At 42.8% G+C, this 18,473-nt stretch overlaps 1 protein-coding gene across 1 annotated transcript in view; it reads left to right on the top strand.

Annotated features, from left to right (window-relative positions):
- The first annotated feature begins 162 nt into the window (after positions 1-162).
- msh3 (mutS homolog 3 (E. coli)) overlaps positions 163-18,473 on the top strand; it is a 36,245-nt gene continuing 17,934 nt past the window's right edge. The window contains exons 1-21 of the mRNA XM_053421771.1: positions 163-491; positions 897-1,014; positions 1,437-1,732; positions 2,194-2,219; positions 2,298-2,493; positions 2,958-3,074; positions 3,275-3,392; positions 3,468-3,607; positions 4,452-4,618; positions 7,855-7,964; positions 8,586-8,700; positions 9,332-9,416; positions 10,387-10,496; positions 12,503-12,635; positions 14,491-14,678; positions 15,333-15,501; positions 15,836-15,900; positions 16,089-16,205; positions 16,426-16,533; positions 17,261-17,375; positions 17,562-17,719. Coding sequence (XP_053277746.1) covers positions 372-491; positions 897-1,014; positions 1,437-1,732; positions 2,194-2,219; positions 2,298-2,493; positions 2,958-3,074; positions 3,275-3,392; positions 3,468-3,607; positions 4,452-4,618; positions 7,855-7,964; positions 8,586-8,700; positions 9,332-9,416; positions 10,387-10,496; positions 12,503-12,635; positions 14,491-14,678; positions 15,333-15,501; positions 15,836-15,900; positions 16,089-16,205; positions 16,426-16,533; positions 17,261-17,375; positions 17,562-17,719 — 2,771 coding nt within the window. The 5' untranslated portion in view covers positions 163-371. The remainder of the gene's footprint in view (positions 492-896; positions 1,015-1,436; positions 1,733-2,193; positions 2,220-2,297; positions 2,494-2,957; positions 3,075-3,274; positions 3,393-3,467; positions 3,608-4,451; positions 4,619-7,854; positions 7,965-8,585; positions 8,701-9,331; positions 9,417-10,386; positions 10,497-12,502; positions 12,636-14,490; positions 14,679-15,332; positions 15,502-15,835; positions 15,901-16,088; positions 16,206-16,425; positions 16,534-17,260; positions 17,376-17,561; positions 17,720-18,473) is intronic.

Here is an 18,473-nt window from a genome sequence, read left to right as displayed (position 1 = left end):
TACATGATAAATCCTACTGAGAGAAGAAGAATAAAAACTATAAGCTAATTCTATACCTGAGTTTTTTTTCTTATCAACTGGATTGTGTAAACTCAGAATCTTCTTTTTCTTTACTTGAAAGAAGGTTGCAAAAACCATATCACGGTCCTCAATTGTATTTTGAAAGTTGTAACCGGAAACAGTTTTACGTTATATCTGATTTGACGCATGGGGATCTAACGTCATTTACGCGCCAGTATGATCTCAGCACATGCGCCGCTCTGTTTTGAAAAGCCGGACAGCTGCAGACCTGTGTGTCTCTGTGTGTGTTTGTTTGCGTGTGTGTTTGTGTGTGTGTGTTTGTGTGTGTGTCGAGAGAAGCGACAGAAAAGATGCCGAAGTCAGTGAAGAAGAAATCCTGCAGCTCTGCCTCCATCAGCAGATACTTCACACACAGCGGAATCAAACACACGAACCACAGTCCTGCTGAACACCAGCTGTCAAGAGGCAAGGTGAGCTGTACACACACACACACACACACACACACACACACACACACACACACACACACACACACACACACACAATCATAGTTACTACTTGTCTAATCTTAACATTAACTTTAACAGGTCTTCTCCTTAAACTATACTTATTTACATTACATTAGGAGGACAAGACCCATTATGTGACTTTGTAGACAGATATTAGTGCCTACACACACATATTTTACACCCTTACCGTAACCTTAACCATCACAACTACTTACCTAACCTAAACCTACTTCTAACCCTAACAGTGGAATATCTTACCCCTCAAGCAGACTCACAGTGAGGCCCGGCCCCTTCAGGTCTAAACTAAAAACACTCCTCACACGTGCTCAGATCAGATCTTAAACCTCTGCTGCTCTCGTCCTGCAGCAGAAACTCTCTTCTGATGAAGACTATGGTCTGCCCAGGAAACGGGCCAAGCTTTCTCCAGACGACCAGCAGTCAGCGGCCTCGCAGGAGGACTGTGAGCCTGAGGCCTGTCAGAAAGGTGAGGGGGTGCATCTCTAGTGTGAAGACAGCAGCTCCTCCGACTGGGGCCAGACTGTGGCCGCTGGGAGCTGGACGAGTGGGTCAGTCCAGGTGTTCTATGGTTGGGGCGGGTTCACAGACCAGAAGGTGTCTCAGGAAGCACAGCAGGTGAACGGGTGACCAGGTCATGGGCACCCAAAGGCTCATTGATTTCATTGGCCTGAGTGGTCCAACCTCACAGAAGAGCTATATGACATAGGCCTCTCTGTGTGAAGTTTTTGCTTGCCAGTGCTCACATCAAAACAGAAAAATATTAATTAATAGTTAATTTGAGCATTAAATTGTGAAGCTTTGATTAAAGACACAATGTAACACTGACAAACTACAGAGGAAGTGCAACCACATGAAAATTATTTTTAAAACTCTCTCTCTTTTCTTCAGAGACGAAGCTGACGGGGAGTCGAGGAGCCGGCGGCCTCTGCGCCTCCACCCTGGAGAAGCTGAAAGGCTTCACCTGGGCGACTGAGCCCACTGACACTCAGAGGGAGGAAAGGACGACTGACAGTGTTGGCAGTGAAACCTGTGATCGAGGAAGTGGTGTCAGGCCTCAAGTGGACGATCAGGATCAGCACAGCTATAAACACGGTCTTCAAAACACGGAGGAGGAGCATGAGGAGGGAGAGGAGGATGAGGAGGAGGAACGAGAGGAGAGCTCAGGGTTGGCTGTCGCAAAACAGGTACGTTCAGATTATTAAATTTGATCGCATCATATCAATGTGCTTTGAGCAGCATGTTGACATAAGGATGAAGGTTCAAATCCATGATGGAAATCATCTGCCACGAAGGTGATGCTGCCTTGCTCATGGGACTAATTGGTCCATGAGCAAGGCAGCACCGTAGGACGCCAATAACAATGAAGCCGGATGCATCATCTTGGTCCAATTGATTTGTTGAGTTATAACTTCCCATCATTGTTGGATGGGTTTGTATTTTGGTGACAAGAAGTTATTGTGTAGAAATGTTAAAGATATGATGGAGGTGATTGTGAACCATGTGTGCAGATGCTGTTGTCACAACACTGTAAATAATAAATCCAGGAATCTTTGTTGAAAATGTTTGTGTATGTTATTTGTGTATTGCTGACCACCAACCTGTAAACCTTTCTATTGGTTTGTGATTTATTTTTTGCCCTCTGCAGGGTGTCTTGCTCTCTAAGTTTGCAAATCAAGGAGGAGGAGGAGGAAGAGGAGGAAGAGGAGGAGGAGGAGGAAGAGGAGGAGGAAGAGGAGGAAGAGGAGGAGGAGGAGGAGGAGGAGGAGGAGGAGGAAAGGGTGCAGAGCCAAGTCCGCCTTCACACTCTAGCACCCCCTCAAGATGCTCAAAAAGCGTCTACACTCCACTGGAGCTGCAAGTCATTGAGCTGAAGGAGCAACATAAAGACGCCTTGTTGGCCGTGGAGTGTGGTTACAAGTACCGGTTCTTTGGAGAGGACGCAGAGGTGAGAAGTACAACCAGTCAAGAAGGACACTGACATTATGAATACCAATTTTTTTTTTTATATCTGTGTAAAAGTCATTTTATAATGATATTATCTTTTTAACTCCCGAGTTCTGACTGTGTCTCTGACAGCAATATTGGTTTGTTATCGTTTTTTGATTTTATGTGAGTTCGAAACTTCTCTCTGTCCTATTAGATACAACACATTTTGATCAGTTTTTTATTCATACACAATCACAATTAAACATACATGCCAACACTCGATTTAACATTAAGATTTTATTTGTACGAACTTGACCAACAAGCAAATTTTAGAGAGCTTATCAAACACTTGATGGAGTTCTAAGGGAGAGACGTTCTGTCGGGAGAAATTTGAACCTTGTGTGTGTGTGTGTGTGTGTGTGTGTGTGTGTGTGTGTGTGTGTGTGCGTGTGCGTGTGCGTGCGTGCGTGCGTGCGTGATCAGATTGCTGCGAAGGAGTTGAATATCTTCTGTCATCTGGATCATAACTTCATGACGTGCAGCATCCCCACTCACCGACTCTTCGTTCATGTCAGACGCTTGGTTTCCCACGGACACAAGGTAGAATATGTGAAATGGTGTTTACATGATATCATAAAAAGTTTGAATGCCAATAACATATACATCATATTTTTGGCAACTGACTTATGCTCAAAATACCAACAACTACTAGGGTTGTGCAGATACATTATCAACGTTATTCCATTCATGGATTCAAATGTTAACATTTTTCTTGCTGCTCCACCGTCTCTAACTTCCAGGTGGGAGTGGTCAAGCAAACGGAGACATCTGCCATGAAGGCCTTGGGAGCCAATAAGAACGCACTGTTCACTCGTCAGCTCACTGCTCTGTACACAAAGTCCACCCTGGTGGGAGAGGGTATCCTTACACACTGTGAATATGTGTCTTTTTCCAGCTCTTTGTCTGAAGCTGTGTCCTTGACATGTTATTAAGATGTGAACCCGGTCTGCAGACTGGGGGATGTGGAGGAGGGGGCCTGTGGTGACGAGCTGCTGGACCCTCCCAACAGCTTCCTGCTGTGTATCAGTGAGAACTGGGACAAACTGAAGAAGCAGCTGACTGTCGGGCTGGTGGTGAGTAGGAGGGGCTTCAGAACTACTGAGCTGCATTCTTTAGGTTTTACACATGTTTGTTAGAAAGGTAAAGACGTCTCAATTTGTTTCTTAATACACATTTAGGGTTTGTGCCTTGATCTTGTATTTAAGTTAAATTAATCATTTATTATTAGTTTATTTTAATGTAATTTCTGTCAACATGTAGTAAAATTAATTAATGAATTTATCTTTGTATGTTTATTTATACACACACACACACACACACACACACACACACACACACACACAGACACACACACATATATTTCATCTTTAGACATTAAAAAACAAAGACTTTTCTATTCTCGATTAATAATTAACTCTCTCCGTCTATGTATTTATTTCATGGCCAAAACTAGAAAAATCCTACCTGCTTATTTTAACTATAGTTTCTTAGGATTGTTTTTTAGAAAATGTAGAATTTTTAATGAAATCACAAAATAGCATATGGTGTAAAAAGTATCCAAACTAGGCCTGACATGGTTTAAATACATAAAGTTAATGTTTTCCACAGTGAAAAAATTCCTGTTTATCATTTTAGATTTGATTTTTTTCCACTGAAGTGCATCTTTATGTGCATTTTCAGTCTTTTTCAACTTTCTTATTTTGATGGTGCAGCTACAACAAGATAAAATTCTTGACATTATTTTATTTTGAAGGAAAACTAGAAACTGCAAGAAATGTAATGACCCACTTTTCTTTATCATAAGAAACATGACATTACTCCTGAGATTCAGACCAAGTGGTCGATCACCGCAGTGAAAAAAAAGAAAAAATGTATTTTCTCTCTCTATTCATGGTGTGCTTGTGTTTGTGTGTGCAGGCCGTTCAGCCCAGCACAGGAGATGTGTTACTGGACTGTTTCCCTGATGGTCAGTCTCGCTCTGAGCTGGAGGCTCGAATCTTGAAGATCAACCCCGTGGAGATCCTGGTGCCCTCTGACCTCTCGGAACAAACACACAGACTCCTGCAGAGCATCACCAATGCCAGGTAATCTTCTGTCAGGACACCAAGGGGCAGCATTTAGCCATTTTCTACATGACTGTATATTCTCAATGAAGTGTTTGATGTGTGTGAGATTAGATTATTTCACTTGGAGGGATTGTGTTTAGATTTCCCCACTCAGCACAGACAGTGTTTTATGTGGAGTTCTGTGGCCTCAGCGTGGAAGAGGAAATCAAAGCAGGTTCAAGATGAGGTCATGTTATCAGAAGTCAGGTTTTTACAAATGATAAATCAGTTTGGCAAATTTTACATCACATTTACTGTGGATGCTCCTATTAGGAGAAATGTTGGAATACTTATTATTCAGTCTAACATATCATTTTGAAAAACACAAAAAAACATTTATTGGTCACATTTTAAATGATACTTTTCAAGTGTTAAAATGCAGGATTATTTTGATTACAGCCTAAAATACTAATTTGGTAGAAACACACAAGTTGTTCCAAAATCCGACTTCTATTTAATGCAGCTCTAGTTCAGAAGGAGCAGATTTTGTTCACCGATGGAGAAACAGCACAGCCAGTGACAGTAACTTTGAACTGCTGGGTAACAGAAACCTGTTGCCTCCCGTCCGTCGTCCTTCCCTCTGCACCCAGCATGTTCATACCGGTGGGGACGGGCGCCTACAGAGGCTGCGTGTGATTGCATTGCGCTGTGAAAATGAAACGAGCGAGTGGATTAGATTAGAAGGGGCCGGTTGGATAAACAGGATGGATGTCTGTCCTCGATGGTGCATATAATAATTCAATGGCCATTTTCTTTCATTTTTCTATCTTAGCCTGGATTTAATTGTGGAAATGTGAAATGATTTGTATTCATTCCTCTCTTTCTTTGTCTCTGCCGCTCCTCCATTTCTCAGACATCCGTTTTTTTGTGATTTTAGTGGAGACGGGCGCTGTAAAGGCCAGTCCAATTATATTGCTTGAACAGCCCTGTTCTCTCACGTTGTTCTATCAGAGACAAGAATCTTATCTGTTACGTGGCCGGTATCATACAAATACAGGGCAGCTTTGTCTGCTCAGCTCAGACAGAAAATTTATCCCATTTCCATTCACACTGACACACACACACACACACACACACACACACACACACACACACACACACGATGCTCGGCTAAGTGCGGCCCTTTACAGATCACTACCAATGTCCTCCTCCCAGGACAATTTTCAAGGTGATTAGTTTTCTTTAATCGTGATTCATCAGACGGAGAAGAACAACACACGCAATGCATGAATGATTGTGAAATACAGAAGTGCTGATGGCTATCGGCTTCGACCCTAATAAACGTTACGGTGACGTTATTTTTGTGGTTGCTGACGTTAACTCGACAGCCTCCGTGTCTCTGAGGTGGGCTCCTGAGACGGGCCCCCAGGCAACAGGGATGTACGTGTGTCCGTTGAGCAGCAGGTAATGAGTCCCTGGGAGGCTGCTGGTCGCCTGGTGAAGTCTTGGTTGCTTTACTCATCCTCAGCCCGGTGTCACAGCGACTGAAAAGCTCAACAGAGATGTTATCGCTTTGAGGCATTGCCAAAGATTTTTGTGAGTGAATGGTGCCCTGTTGGAGTCCATGCTGAGACAGCAGGCATGTATCAGGATTAATCCCAATACACAATAACTTCACAAAGAGCCAGGCCTTAATCTGTTGTGCACACCGACTTCTGTTTTGAACCTTTTGCCTTCTTTGCTTGACCATCGCTGTGGTGTAAAAATTGAAGAAAGATTTGAGTTTGCATCTGCTCCTGAGTCAACACACGTAAATATCAGCCCCTTGAACGTCCCAGATTTTTCATCAAGATAAATTAAGTGTTCTATCGGAAATCAACAAAAATGTTGGGAAGCACCCCGTCTCACAATGTTAGAGAAAGGGATCGGCTCCCTGATCCGGATCAACACCCAATTTTAATGGGTTCCTCCCTGACTGGAAATCCGTTCTGTCGTTTTTGCATAATCTTGCTTACAAACAAACAAACAAACAGACCAGCAAACAAATAAACAAAAAGAAAAAGAACCTTAATGCCAAAATAAGCATTGTGCTGCTTCCTAATACAGAGCCCTCTGACCCTCGGACCTGCAGAGATGGACAAATCACAGTTTGATAAAATGTAAGCTCAGAGTATTGAAACTGGTATTTGAGGATCTCCTCAATGGCTGAACTGATGAGAACAACACAAACTGTAACATGGTGAACTATTTATATAATATATAATACATAATATAAGAACTAGACATCATTGATCCCCAGTGGCAGAATTCTAAACACTTCTTTCCATCGTTGGGGTTAACCTTGCACCCCTCCGCAAAAATATCCTTAGAATTTGTTCTGCAGATTTTGAATAATCCTGCTGACAGTCAGATGAATTATTTTATCTGGACTTCTGGGCAGAACTCAAACCCCTGGTCAGCTGTCTGCATGAACCTGAAACTGCATCAATCTTTGTGATTTCCTGGAAATCCTCAAAGCCTGACCTCGGGCCTGACACTTCATAAACGCTGCTTCCTGTCAGGACTCGAAGAAACGGCGTACACCTCATCCCTCCATCCCCTCGATCGATACCCGCAACCCTCAATGTGCCTGTAAACCTCATGATATGGTTGAATTGACCGGTTAAATGATTGATGGTTGTAGTTGCACTGCATGCTGGCACAATATGTGGTCGATTGATCACACAATCTTTATTTCCAATCCGACAAGTGGCTGAAGATGGGTGTGTGTGTGAGTGTCGGTGTGTCGGTGTGTGTGTGAGTGTGTGTGTGTGTGTGTGAGCATTAGGAAACGGACGACAGAAAATGCTTCAACACTGCGTCCATAGCCACGTGCTCGCCTCGGTTGCCCTGGCAACAACAGAGCAGACAAAGCGGCCGAGTCCTTGAAAGCAGCGAAGCCTCGAGAGTGATGGAACAATGGGGGGGGGGGGACCGTGTGTGTGTTTGGGTGTGACTGAGGTTTGCATGGCTTTCATGCTGCTTCCATGCAAGCCAGTACCATATATCATGTGAAGCATCTTGTTCCCTTGTATGTAAATGCTTTATAAATAGTTATTATTATGACTGTGTATCCGATAAGTTGAACAAAAGGCACGACAGCAACAGGAAGCTTCTGCTGCTGCTGCTGTGTCTCATTCTTCTGACGGAGGGTGATATCAGATGCTCCGTCTGTGATTAGTCACAAGTGTCACTGACCTCTGCACTCGATGGTGTCGTGCTGCCCCCCCCCGCAGTGCCCAGGCCGATGACCGGGTGAGAGTGGAGAGGAGAGACCGCGCCCAGTTCGAGTTCCCGTCTGCCATGAACACAGTCACCGAGTTCTACTGCCACACTGAGAAGAAAGGTGTGTGTGCGTGTGTGTGTGTTCGCCTCTTTTCTTTTCAATCTTTCATTCTATATCATTTTGATAACTCATCATTTAGACTGTCAGACCCGCACAGAAGTCCAGACAGGTTTCCGTAAGTTGTCCAGAGAGGGGCTGCATGTGAGAACACAAATGTCCGAGTCGGTTGCTCCAGACGTTTTGCTGGAACCTCTCCCCCTGTCTGGCTGAGCTGCAGCAGGAAAATGTCATTAAAATTCACAGCGTGGGCATTTTTTATGTGTTTCTTGGATGGAACAGCTGCCTTAGACACTTTACTGCTTCCCTGTACATTCATTGATTTTACGGAAACGTCCATAAGCTTGATGTATTTGTTGTCAATGCAAAAATATACATTTCGGCTGAGTTGGTGGTTTGTTCTCGCACCATTTGTCTGATGGGCTGTGAACAAAACTGTGCTCTCTCCAGTTGGGTTTACACCTCGTATTCAGACACTGCCCCTCGCGTCAATGTTCGGGACATAAATGTCTCAAACTAGCCCACTGGACATATCTGGGGGGGGGGGGCTTGTGGCTCGTGGCTGTGTTTTTGTGTGTTGTGCGTGAAGTTGTGACATGTTGGTGGGTGTGTTGTGTCCCACAGCCTCTAGGTGTCTGTCCAGTGTGGCGTCCATGGAGACTCCAGTGATCTGCTGTCTGGGGCCGCTCATCCAGTTTCTCCAGGAATTCAACTTAGAGAGAGTTTTTAGGAGTGAAAGGTAAATACACACACATGTATACATATACTACAATTACAATAAATAAGAGAATGCACTTCTTTGCTTATTTTTTCCAGGATTTATCATTTTCCTCTCCCCTAATATAACTTTTTGAGGTGAACACAAAGATAGTATTGATATAGTATAAAATATATATACAAACCAAGAAGAAAGTATTGCTCTAATTTATCCAAAGGTTGTGGAGTTTTCACCCTCACAATCTTAACCTTAACGTGTTGAACAGTAAAGTAGTGGATTACTTTCTGCTTGGCTCTATGTGCCATTTGAAAAATAAAAATAACCTTCTCAATTTCCTGTTCGTGATATTTGAACTAATATTTTGAATGACATTCTCCAGAGTCACGTATAAGTGAAAGTGGATAAAACCTATAATGTCACTTATTCGTCAGCGGAGAGGTTGATCCTCTTTTCAGAAACACAATCTTTCTGACGATGACACACTGACAGACACAGAAGTGTGGCTTGAACCATTCTGCACCTCACAGGGATTAGTTTTTCTTTCACAGAATTGGTTTGATTCAAGTTGAAGGGAGACATCTGAATCATTCCGGAATAATTATACTCCTCACATTGTGTAGTTGTGTTTTAATAATTAGTTTGCTCTGAACAGCTCCTTCCAGCATCTGTCTTGCCGCTCAGAGGGAATGACCCTCAGTGCCACCACCCTGAGGAACCTGGAAATCCTCAACAATCAGGTGAACGCTCATGTTGCCTGTCGCCATAAACAAGCTGTCAGGTAGCAGCAGACAGATTAAAGTGACTCAGTATCTCAGTATTTAACTTGTTAGTGTGTTTCAGACAGTTACTGAGACAAGTCACTGGAGAAATCATGTGACAGTCTAACAGTGGAGCGTAAAAAAAATGAATGCGTGAAATAAATTGAAAGAAAATGTTCAGTGACTCTTCAGGCTTCTGTAGGTAACGGCTCAAAAGTTCAGCACGACTCCGCTGCTGCTCCGTGTGTGTGTGTGTGTGTGTGTGTGTGTGTACTGTGTAGGATGTCAGCACGTCTGACACACACACACACACACACACAAACACGCAAACTCATGACTCTCGGGAGTTCAAGCCCAGTTCATGCGTTCTCTTCTGACCGCTTGTGGCTTCAATAACCTGCTCCCCACTTCCATCGCTAATATCAGATGCTCTCACCAGCCCTGCTCAGACCTGGTGAGACCATCTGTCCTCAGACCATATTAAGTTGTGTGAACACAAACTCATCCTGAGCCACGTCTGAAGAATGGCCTCTTCTTCGAAATTATTTTGACACTTCACTGTGTTTCCCATACACTTATTTGTGGCCGCCACCTCAGTATTGACACTAACCACCACGTATTGATTCTGCAAGTATATAAATATATTTTCAAATATATCTAAATCTATCTTTTAATTCCAACATCTGTTTTACTTATTATTTTTCATATCTATTTCTTATTTTATTTTCATTTAGATTCTTAACTTAGTTTATTCTAAACCTGTATTAGTCATGTTATATTATACATCTTATTTTATTTTATCTGTTTATTTATGTTTATCTAAATTTTACTGCATTGGCCTCAAATTGTTTGTTATTGATTGATACATCACTTGGGAATTATATTCAGGCTGCATGTGTGTATTACTGCATGTTTTTTTGTATAATCCGTTCTTTCCCTGGAATGGCAGACAGATGGTGGTGTGAGGGGCAGCCTGTTGTGGGTGTTGGACCACACGTGCACTCGGTTCGGGAGGAGACTGATGAGGAAGTGGGTGAGCCGGCCCCTCACAGACCCGCAGTGAGTACAGGACACGACCATCACTGCTCAACTAGTCCTTCTCTGTTTTCGCCTCTTAGCTCCACCATGCTGCAAATGATGCATCAGGAGTTTGTCTGCCCTGTGCCAGGCTGTCAGGATCACAGATTCATGCTGAGGCCACTTTCTTGCTCTGATTTCAGCCTCTCAGGCAGCGATGATGCCACTTTCAAGTCATGTTGTACAGATGGGAAAGATTCACTTGCTCATGATTTGCAAAATCACATTAATAAGACAACCAGACATGACACATATTTGACAATGTTATACAAGAACATCAGGTATATTTGACTATCAATTACCTTGAACAACGGAGGGGAGGCATTCAGGTTGGATTTTCAGGCACTTTTGTGTTGTTTAAGTCCAAATCGGCTTCATCTGTGCAATCAGAAAAAAATTATCATATTTTATTACAAATTCGTTAGCGGGGTTAACTCCAACTTGTCTTGTACGATCCATTTATCACGTCACTGAGCTCGTGTGGATCTGCTTCTCCGGTCCATTTGGGTGGATGTGGATCACAGAATGGTTTTGTATGTTTTGGTTCTTTCTGTAGTTTATCAAAACAGTTGTTTTAAAATCATTTTCAATACTTCATATTTGTCCGGGTCACATGTGCACATTAGTACACCATTTATCTGTTTACATGTATGAATTAATCCAGTGTTAGGACCAGAATTATAAATATAAGAAGCCTAAGCCACAATTGTTTTCACATTCTTCTAATTAAAATATGTTTTTAATCACTGCTGTTGTGGAGAATAAACCATTGCATTAGTTTCTTCTTCCTTAAGTGCACAGTTGAGCTTCACAAGTCACCCGACTGTTATTAAAGAATACCTCAACATCCCATTTATTTTTTTGTGTCTGGTACTTTTAATGAAATTCTCCAAAGTTGCATTCACTCCATGTGAGCCGTGTTAGAGCGGCTGCAAGAAAACACCCATAAAGTGAACACTATATTATATTATTTATATTTTCCTCTCGGAGGAGCAGCTGCTCCTCTTTCAAAAACACTGCAGGGTGAAAACACACATAAAAAGTTCTTCTGCTACAAACAACCACTCCGTTATATTACTGCTGTTCTCTTCCTCTTCTCTGCATTGTGATTTTATTATCATCCATGTTTTGTCCGTGTGACTATCAACTTTCCATGTGCATAGTGAGTGTCTGGTCCCCCCCCTGTGCGTGGATTATAGCTGAGGATTGGGCACCGCTCTCAGATTAAACAGATACTGTAGCTCTTCTGCAGGATTTCAGCATCAATAAAAAAGACAGATTACACCACAGACACACACACGCACACACACATGCACACACACACAGAGTGCAGATGCAGAAGCACTTGACACGGACACGCATACACATTGCGCACGCACACAATTTATACACTAAATTCATGATGGAGTGTGAGAACGATGTCCATTTATTTCGTCACTAATCTGCTTTCACAGTTCTTTTATTTTTTCTGGATGTTTTTTGCTCCACAGCCCAGTTTTGTTTTCTGTGGATTTTACAGCAACTTCTAATGTTGGTTACCTGTAATTTAGAAATCAAGACAGCTCTTTAAAAAGCTTTAACCTTTTTCTTTTCATTGTGGTTTTTACGATCCTGTTAAATTGTTTTAAATGTTTATTAAAAACGTAAACACATTTTAATTCCCCTTAGTGTTCCGTTTATGGAGGTAATATGCCAGGAATCCCTTGAAGAAATGGGAAACAAATACAAACTCACGTAGAAATCACCTCGTTCAAACGCCAGCCCATTTCTGAATCCGTAAAAAGTTATCAGTTGTATTTTGGCAACACAAAACTCTGTTCTCTGCAAAAAAATGTGCTTCTGATTCAGCCCTTCAAATGTTTAACTTCCTGCGCTGATGATGGGAATGGCACATTTTAATTTCTTCCACTCTTTGCTTTCCTTCTCATCTTTCTAATTTCTGCCCCTCCTTTCTTTCCCTCCCTCCTCTCACTTCCGTGAACCCACAGATCCATCTCTGAGCGTCTGGATGCTGTGCAGGAGGTGTTGGAGTCCGACTCTCTCCCCTTAACTTCCATCAAATCCCTGCTGTCACACTTGCCCGACCTGGAGAGGGGCATCTGCAGCATTTACCACAAAAAGGTAAAAAAAGTGATGAAACTGACGAGAGGTCACAGGAGGCAGCACGAAGCTGATATCACCTCTGCGGTCACACTCAGCTTATGCACAGAATTGATTCAGTTAGCGGTGTTAGCACCTTCACCGCCGTAAAATCCATTCTTTTACATCGGTACCGGTTCCTAAATGGAGCCAGAACTGATACTTAAAAAAGAAAATCACAAAACAATAGTCGACTATAAGAACAACATTTTTATGGCTATGGCAAATTGGAAGTTAAAATGTAACATGTCAACTGTTAACAATTTAAAGTATACTTAACTATACAAACATAACAAAATCACACAATAAAGAAAACTCAACCCATCTGCAAATTAGAAAATGCCGGGTCGGCGCAGTCTAGATAATCAATGGGAATCTCACTGTTTTAGGATTTGATCTGTGGGCAGAGTATTTGGTGGAATGCTGGAAACAATGACCAATAATCAGGAGAAGACAATGTCCTCTTTCTCTTTCTCTCACCCCTTTTCTCTCTTTTTCTCTTTCTCTCCCTCGCTCTCGTGCCTCTTGATTAACAACAGGGAGCGGCCGTCTCAGTGGCACTTACCTGATTGTATGACACGATCTCATTTCCCATCGGGCCCATCTTTGAAATGTCAGAAAGCTTCATCTCACCCATGTGTTTGTGTGTTTGTGTGATTTTGTGTTTGTGTGTGTGTGAGTGTTCTACCGAGATGAGAGAGGAACTCTAATATGAGCTCGACATCTTGTTCCTTGCTCACATTTCATACTCCTTCAGATTTAGTATAAAAACAATCAAATGTCACTGAGAACACACACACACACACACACACACACACACACACACACACACACACACACACACACACACCTCTTAATTGTCACTTTGCCCATCTGTAGATAAATGGGTCTGTGTGTAATGGCCTGTGGCCTCTATTGCTCCATTGACATAATGGGAGGGAAGGCACGGTTATGGTTTCCAGTCTGTTTGGGTTCATAAAAGAGCAACAAGGGGGCTGCTGACACGAGGGACCATTAAAACGGCAGCCTGTGATTAATACCAGTGCAGACCATTGTCAGTGTGACTCTCATTAACCTTTCATGACACGGAGCTGCACTGTGACATTGCCGGTGGCTACGTGAAGTCAATATATTCTACAATCTCACTTCAGAGGTGGAAACGCAGAGTATCGATTCGTCATTAATTTGATTTCACCTTAAATGATCACCAGTTTTATTTTTAAAGCCTGAACATTGATTTGTAGATATATCATTTGATACAGCTCCATTTCCTTTTATTGTTGAATATCATCTATTACTAAAAGACGTTTATATAGAATCAAACGGTTTGATAGTGGCAGAGTCGGTCACCTTATTTGATAAATAAAGAAAAGGGGAAGCGACCAGCGACTGAAGTGCTGAATGAATCCTGCGTCTACCTTTCACTGACATTCTGTCACACACAATGCAGTGAGGCGGCTGTGATATTTCATTTTTTGGGTGGGTGGCTGCGTGGGTGGAGTTGGTGAGTGAGTGCGTTGGCTGCAGTCGCTGGTCGTGCTTTAAGCTTGGCTGCCATATCCAGAGCAGAAGAGATTTAGTGATCTAATCTCGCTGGTTTAAAGAAATAAAGCACACACGTTCTCTCTCTCTCTCTCTCTCACAGACACACACACACGCTTCTTATTTCTGTTTTATAAATAACCATTACACACTGATCAGACGCAGCTTCCTTTACGGTACAGATACTATGTCTGAATAAGTGCCTGCTATACCGTTAATGCTTCAATGATGATGCATGTCTCTCTGTGTGTGTGTTTGTGTGTGTTTCTGGTTGTGTGTGTGTGTGTGTTTTCAGTCTTCCACACAGGAGTTTTACGTCATCACCAGCAGTCTCTGTCGCGTAGGGCTTGAGCTCCAGGCCCTGGTCCCAGCTATCGAGGCACAGATCAGGTCCAAGCTGCTCCAAAGCCTCTTGCTGGACATTCCCAAGCTGCTGGATCCAGCCCACAGCTTCCTCAAGGTGCTCAACAAGAAGGCGGCCCAGTGAGTATCCGGCTGCGTGAAAAGGAGGTGTGAGGATTTTGACTGAGCGCTGATACAAAATGGAAGAATAGAAAAGTCTCATATACAAAAACACTCCTGATAAAAAACCATTCGAGTCTTTGTTAAGTTTACTTACAGGTTACTGGTGTACCAAGTGCATATCTTTCTGCTGGAAACTCACTTTAGGCTGCACTTAAAGTTTACCCTAATTATAGATCAATTATTTCCTTTATTTATTAACGTTGAATTGTTTCAAATTAATAAGAAAATTACAGAAAAAACTCAACTTTGATTTTTCAATAATATAATATAGAGACAAGCTGTGAAACCTTACGTTTGGAGAACTAACACAAATTATTACACAAGCACCAGTAGAGGACTCACAATAACAGTACGTTTAGCTGACTTGTCCTCTGCACTGTGTGATGCTTTATCTAACAATTTAAGGAAAGAACAACCTTTGAGTATTTGTTGAGCATTGTGTTATTTTCACATGGACATAGGAGCGAGATCCACCAGACAACGTATTAGAATATACACAAATCAATCCTTAGTCTTTTTGGTAAACAGTAAAAAGTATTTAATATTTTAGCTTTATGATTGATGTGATCCAGTAACTGGGCCCTCTCAAATGTGGACTTTGTATCTGTGCAGGATGGGGAATAAGACAGAGCTGTTCTCAGACCTGTCCGGCTTCCCGGTGCTACAGGAGAGGAGGGAGCAGATCCAGACCGCCCTCGATGAGATTCAAGACCACCGCAAAGAAATCCGGCTGACGCTGAAGGCCCCCGCGCTCGACTACATCACCGTCTCTGGACAGGAGGTACAGAGAGTGTGTGTGTGTGTGTGTGTGTGTGTGTGTGTGTGTGTGTGTGTGTGTGTGTGTGTGTGTGTGTGTGTGTGTGTGTGTGTGTGTGTGTGTGTGTGTGTGTGTGTGTGTGTGTGTGTGTGTGTGTGTGTGTGTGTGGTAGGAGATGGATGGCATTATTTGGGTGGAAGCCTGACTCACTGTGATGATCTGATTTCTTCTCAGTGTGTGTGTGTGTGTGTGTGTGTGTGTGTGTGTCAGTTTTAATCAGAGCAGACACATTCTTTTGTCCGTCTGCTCAGTCCTATTTATGAAAGTTGTCTTCCTCCTCTTCATCCTGTGCCCTCAGTTTCTTATTCAGGTGAAGAACTCGCTGGCATCTACTGTTCCACGTGACTGGGTCATAATCAGCAGGTGAGTTCACAACACACAAACACACACACTCACTCACACTGGTCTTTTTGACTTTACAGACCTTTTCACGTGCACAAAAGACTATACCTCTAGAGGAAAGAGAAAACTTAAAAAGCATCATGTGTCTCCTGTAATTTGTCTGTTCTGTTCCTCCTCCATGACACTTCTGTCCCCCGTCTCCTCTGCAGCACCAAGACGGTCAGCAGGTATCACTCTTCTTTCCTGGTGGAGCGCTACAAGAAGCTGCAGCAGCTCCGCGAGCAGCTGCTGCTGGACTGTCACAGCGAGTGGATCAATTTTATGGAGTACGACACTTTGCATCACCACACACACACGAACACACACACACGATCATAAACCCAAATAAAGAACTGTTTTAAACATGCCACTCTCTGGGTCAGAGAGATGCCTGCACAGTTTTAGTCAAGTCACCGTTAGTGTCGTCTCATCAGAACACTGAATGTTCTTACCTTGACATGCACGTGAACATCTCTCTCTCTCTCTCCTCCCTCTCTCTCTCTGTAGTGAGTTTGGAGAGCACTATCACACCATGAAAAGGGCTATTAGTCACCTAGCAACCATGGACTGCCTCCTTTCATTGGCTGAGGTTGCCAAACAAGGGGACTATTGCAGGTGATGTCTGCTCATAATGACCATAAATATTGGTGTTTGTGTGTACGTGTGTATTGAGTTTGTGCGCGTGCGGGCGTGCATTATTTTTTTTTTCTGTATCGTGTGCGTGTGGGTGTCTTGAGTCGTGTCCTATAGTCTCAGACAGGCTGTGTGTGGGAGTGTGCACCGGGCTCATGGCGTGCTCTGCCTGAACGCCAACATCTATCCCACACACACACACACACACACACACACACCTTTGCACGTATTGTGTATCTCTACACATGTTAGTATTTTAGTTGTTTGGAGATCTATTCCTTCTGAAACTTTTTCATCTTTCCAAATGTTATGCCATTGCTCTTAAATTAATTTGATGTGTGTGTGTGTGTGTGTGCGTGTGCGCGACTTTAATACATTTCAATAGAATTTAACTGGGGCACCGGCAGGTCTATATATTATTTGGCATTATTCTTTTTTTGTAAAATACATGGCAGAAAACTTCAATGATGGAAGCTTTATTTAAATTATTTTTAAGGTTTTAAAGAATAAGTTGAAGTCTAAAACTAAAATCTATTATCAGACTTTATTCACATCTTAAATAAAACTGAAGTATATACAACTATACAGAGTTTGTGGCATTCAGCTCCAGGTGTCAGTTTTAATGATGATGCCATCTTAAGACTTGTATGTATATTGTGTGTGGGTGTGTTTTATGTTAAACTGACTGAAGTGTGTTCTCTGTCTTCAGACCAGTGGTGTGTGAAGATCAGCGTCAGATCATGATCAGGGATGGCAGGCACCCTGCTATAGATTTACTTATGGGAGTGCAAAACCAGTATGTGCCCAACCACACTGAACTACAGGTACGAACACACGCACACACACTTCCTCGCTCGCTGATGGAGTGGGTGTAGGTTAATGTTGCCACAGAAGCACAAGCCAGTAGGAAGAGAAGCCAAGCTTTCCGTCCTCCCACCTCCTCAGCTGTGCAACAGCATGCAGATATCTTATTCTGCTTCTCCTTTCTCCTCTCCTCTCCTCTCCTCCAGGGTGATGGCAGGAGAACCATGATCATCACTGGTCCTAACATGGGGGGTAAGAGCTCCTACATCCGTCAGGTTGCTCTGATCTGCATCATGGCTCACATGGGCTCGTATGTGCCGGCCTCTGAGGCGCGTCTGGGTGCACTGGACGGCGTTTACACCAGGTATGAACACAAGCATCTGTGAAAAGCACCTCAGCTTTATTTTTGTACATGTTTGACAACTGTGAAAACATCTAGACATAGCTGAGAAAGATGATAACAAGCTAAACACTTACTTACTCCCTTCTCAGAGTGACTCATGCAAAGAGTAGTTAATAAAATAATATAAATGCACACTAATCTAGAAATCATCTGTACTGATGCGGTTCCGTCGGGTTCGCTCAACTTCTTTGGTTGCATTTGCGTCATAAAACATGATGAGACATCTGTTCAGTTTCTAAGTGATTTACATTCAATGATTTGTGAAAATAAAAACATTACTGAGTATGAATTGAAATCACCACCACTACCACCTCCTCTTCCACTTCCTCTTCCACTATTAAATCAGACCAATTACCTCACCAGAGATAGAAAGAGGAAACAGTGGCTGTGGCGCACACACTCGATGTGCCAACACACTAACAAGTTGACAGACCGGTGGTGTGAAATCATTTATTTTTAAAGTCGGAGTAAGGTTATACAGACAAGAGCCTGCTACCGTTGTGGGGACCCTGCTCTGGAGCACCACTACAGCAGCTGCCAGCTGTCACAGTAACACTAACACTTCAGGATCTGAACATTATTACCACATGTTGTGAATGTAGAGTCAAGAATAAAACTCCGTTCAGACCCTGTTAAATGAGCATGAATTTGAATGTGGTTTCATACCTTCCAGTTGTTTACTGTGCCTGCCGCCTTCTCCTTCTTCTCTAATGAC

Source organism: Pleuronectes platessa, chromosome 4, assembly GCF_947347685.1.
Source record: "Pleuronectes platessa chromosome 4, fPlePla1.1, whole genome shotgun sequence".
Taxonomy (NCBI): domain Eukaryota; kingdom Metazoa; phylum Chordata; class Actinopteri; order Pleuronectiformes; family Pleuronectidae; genus Pleuronectes; species Pleuronectes platessa.
The sequence above is the reverse complement of the archived record's forward strand: the minus strand, read 5'-3'. Positions and strand labels throughout refer to the sequence as shown.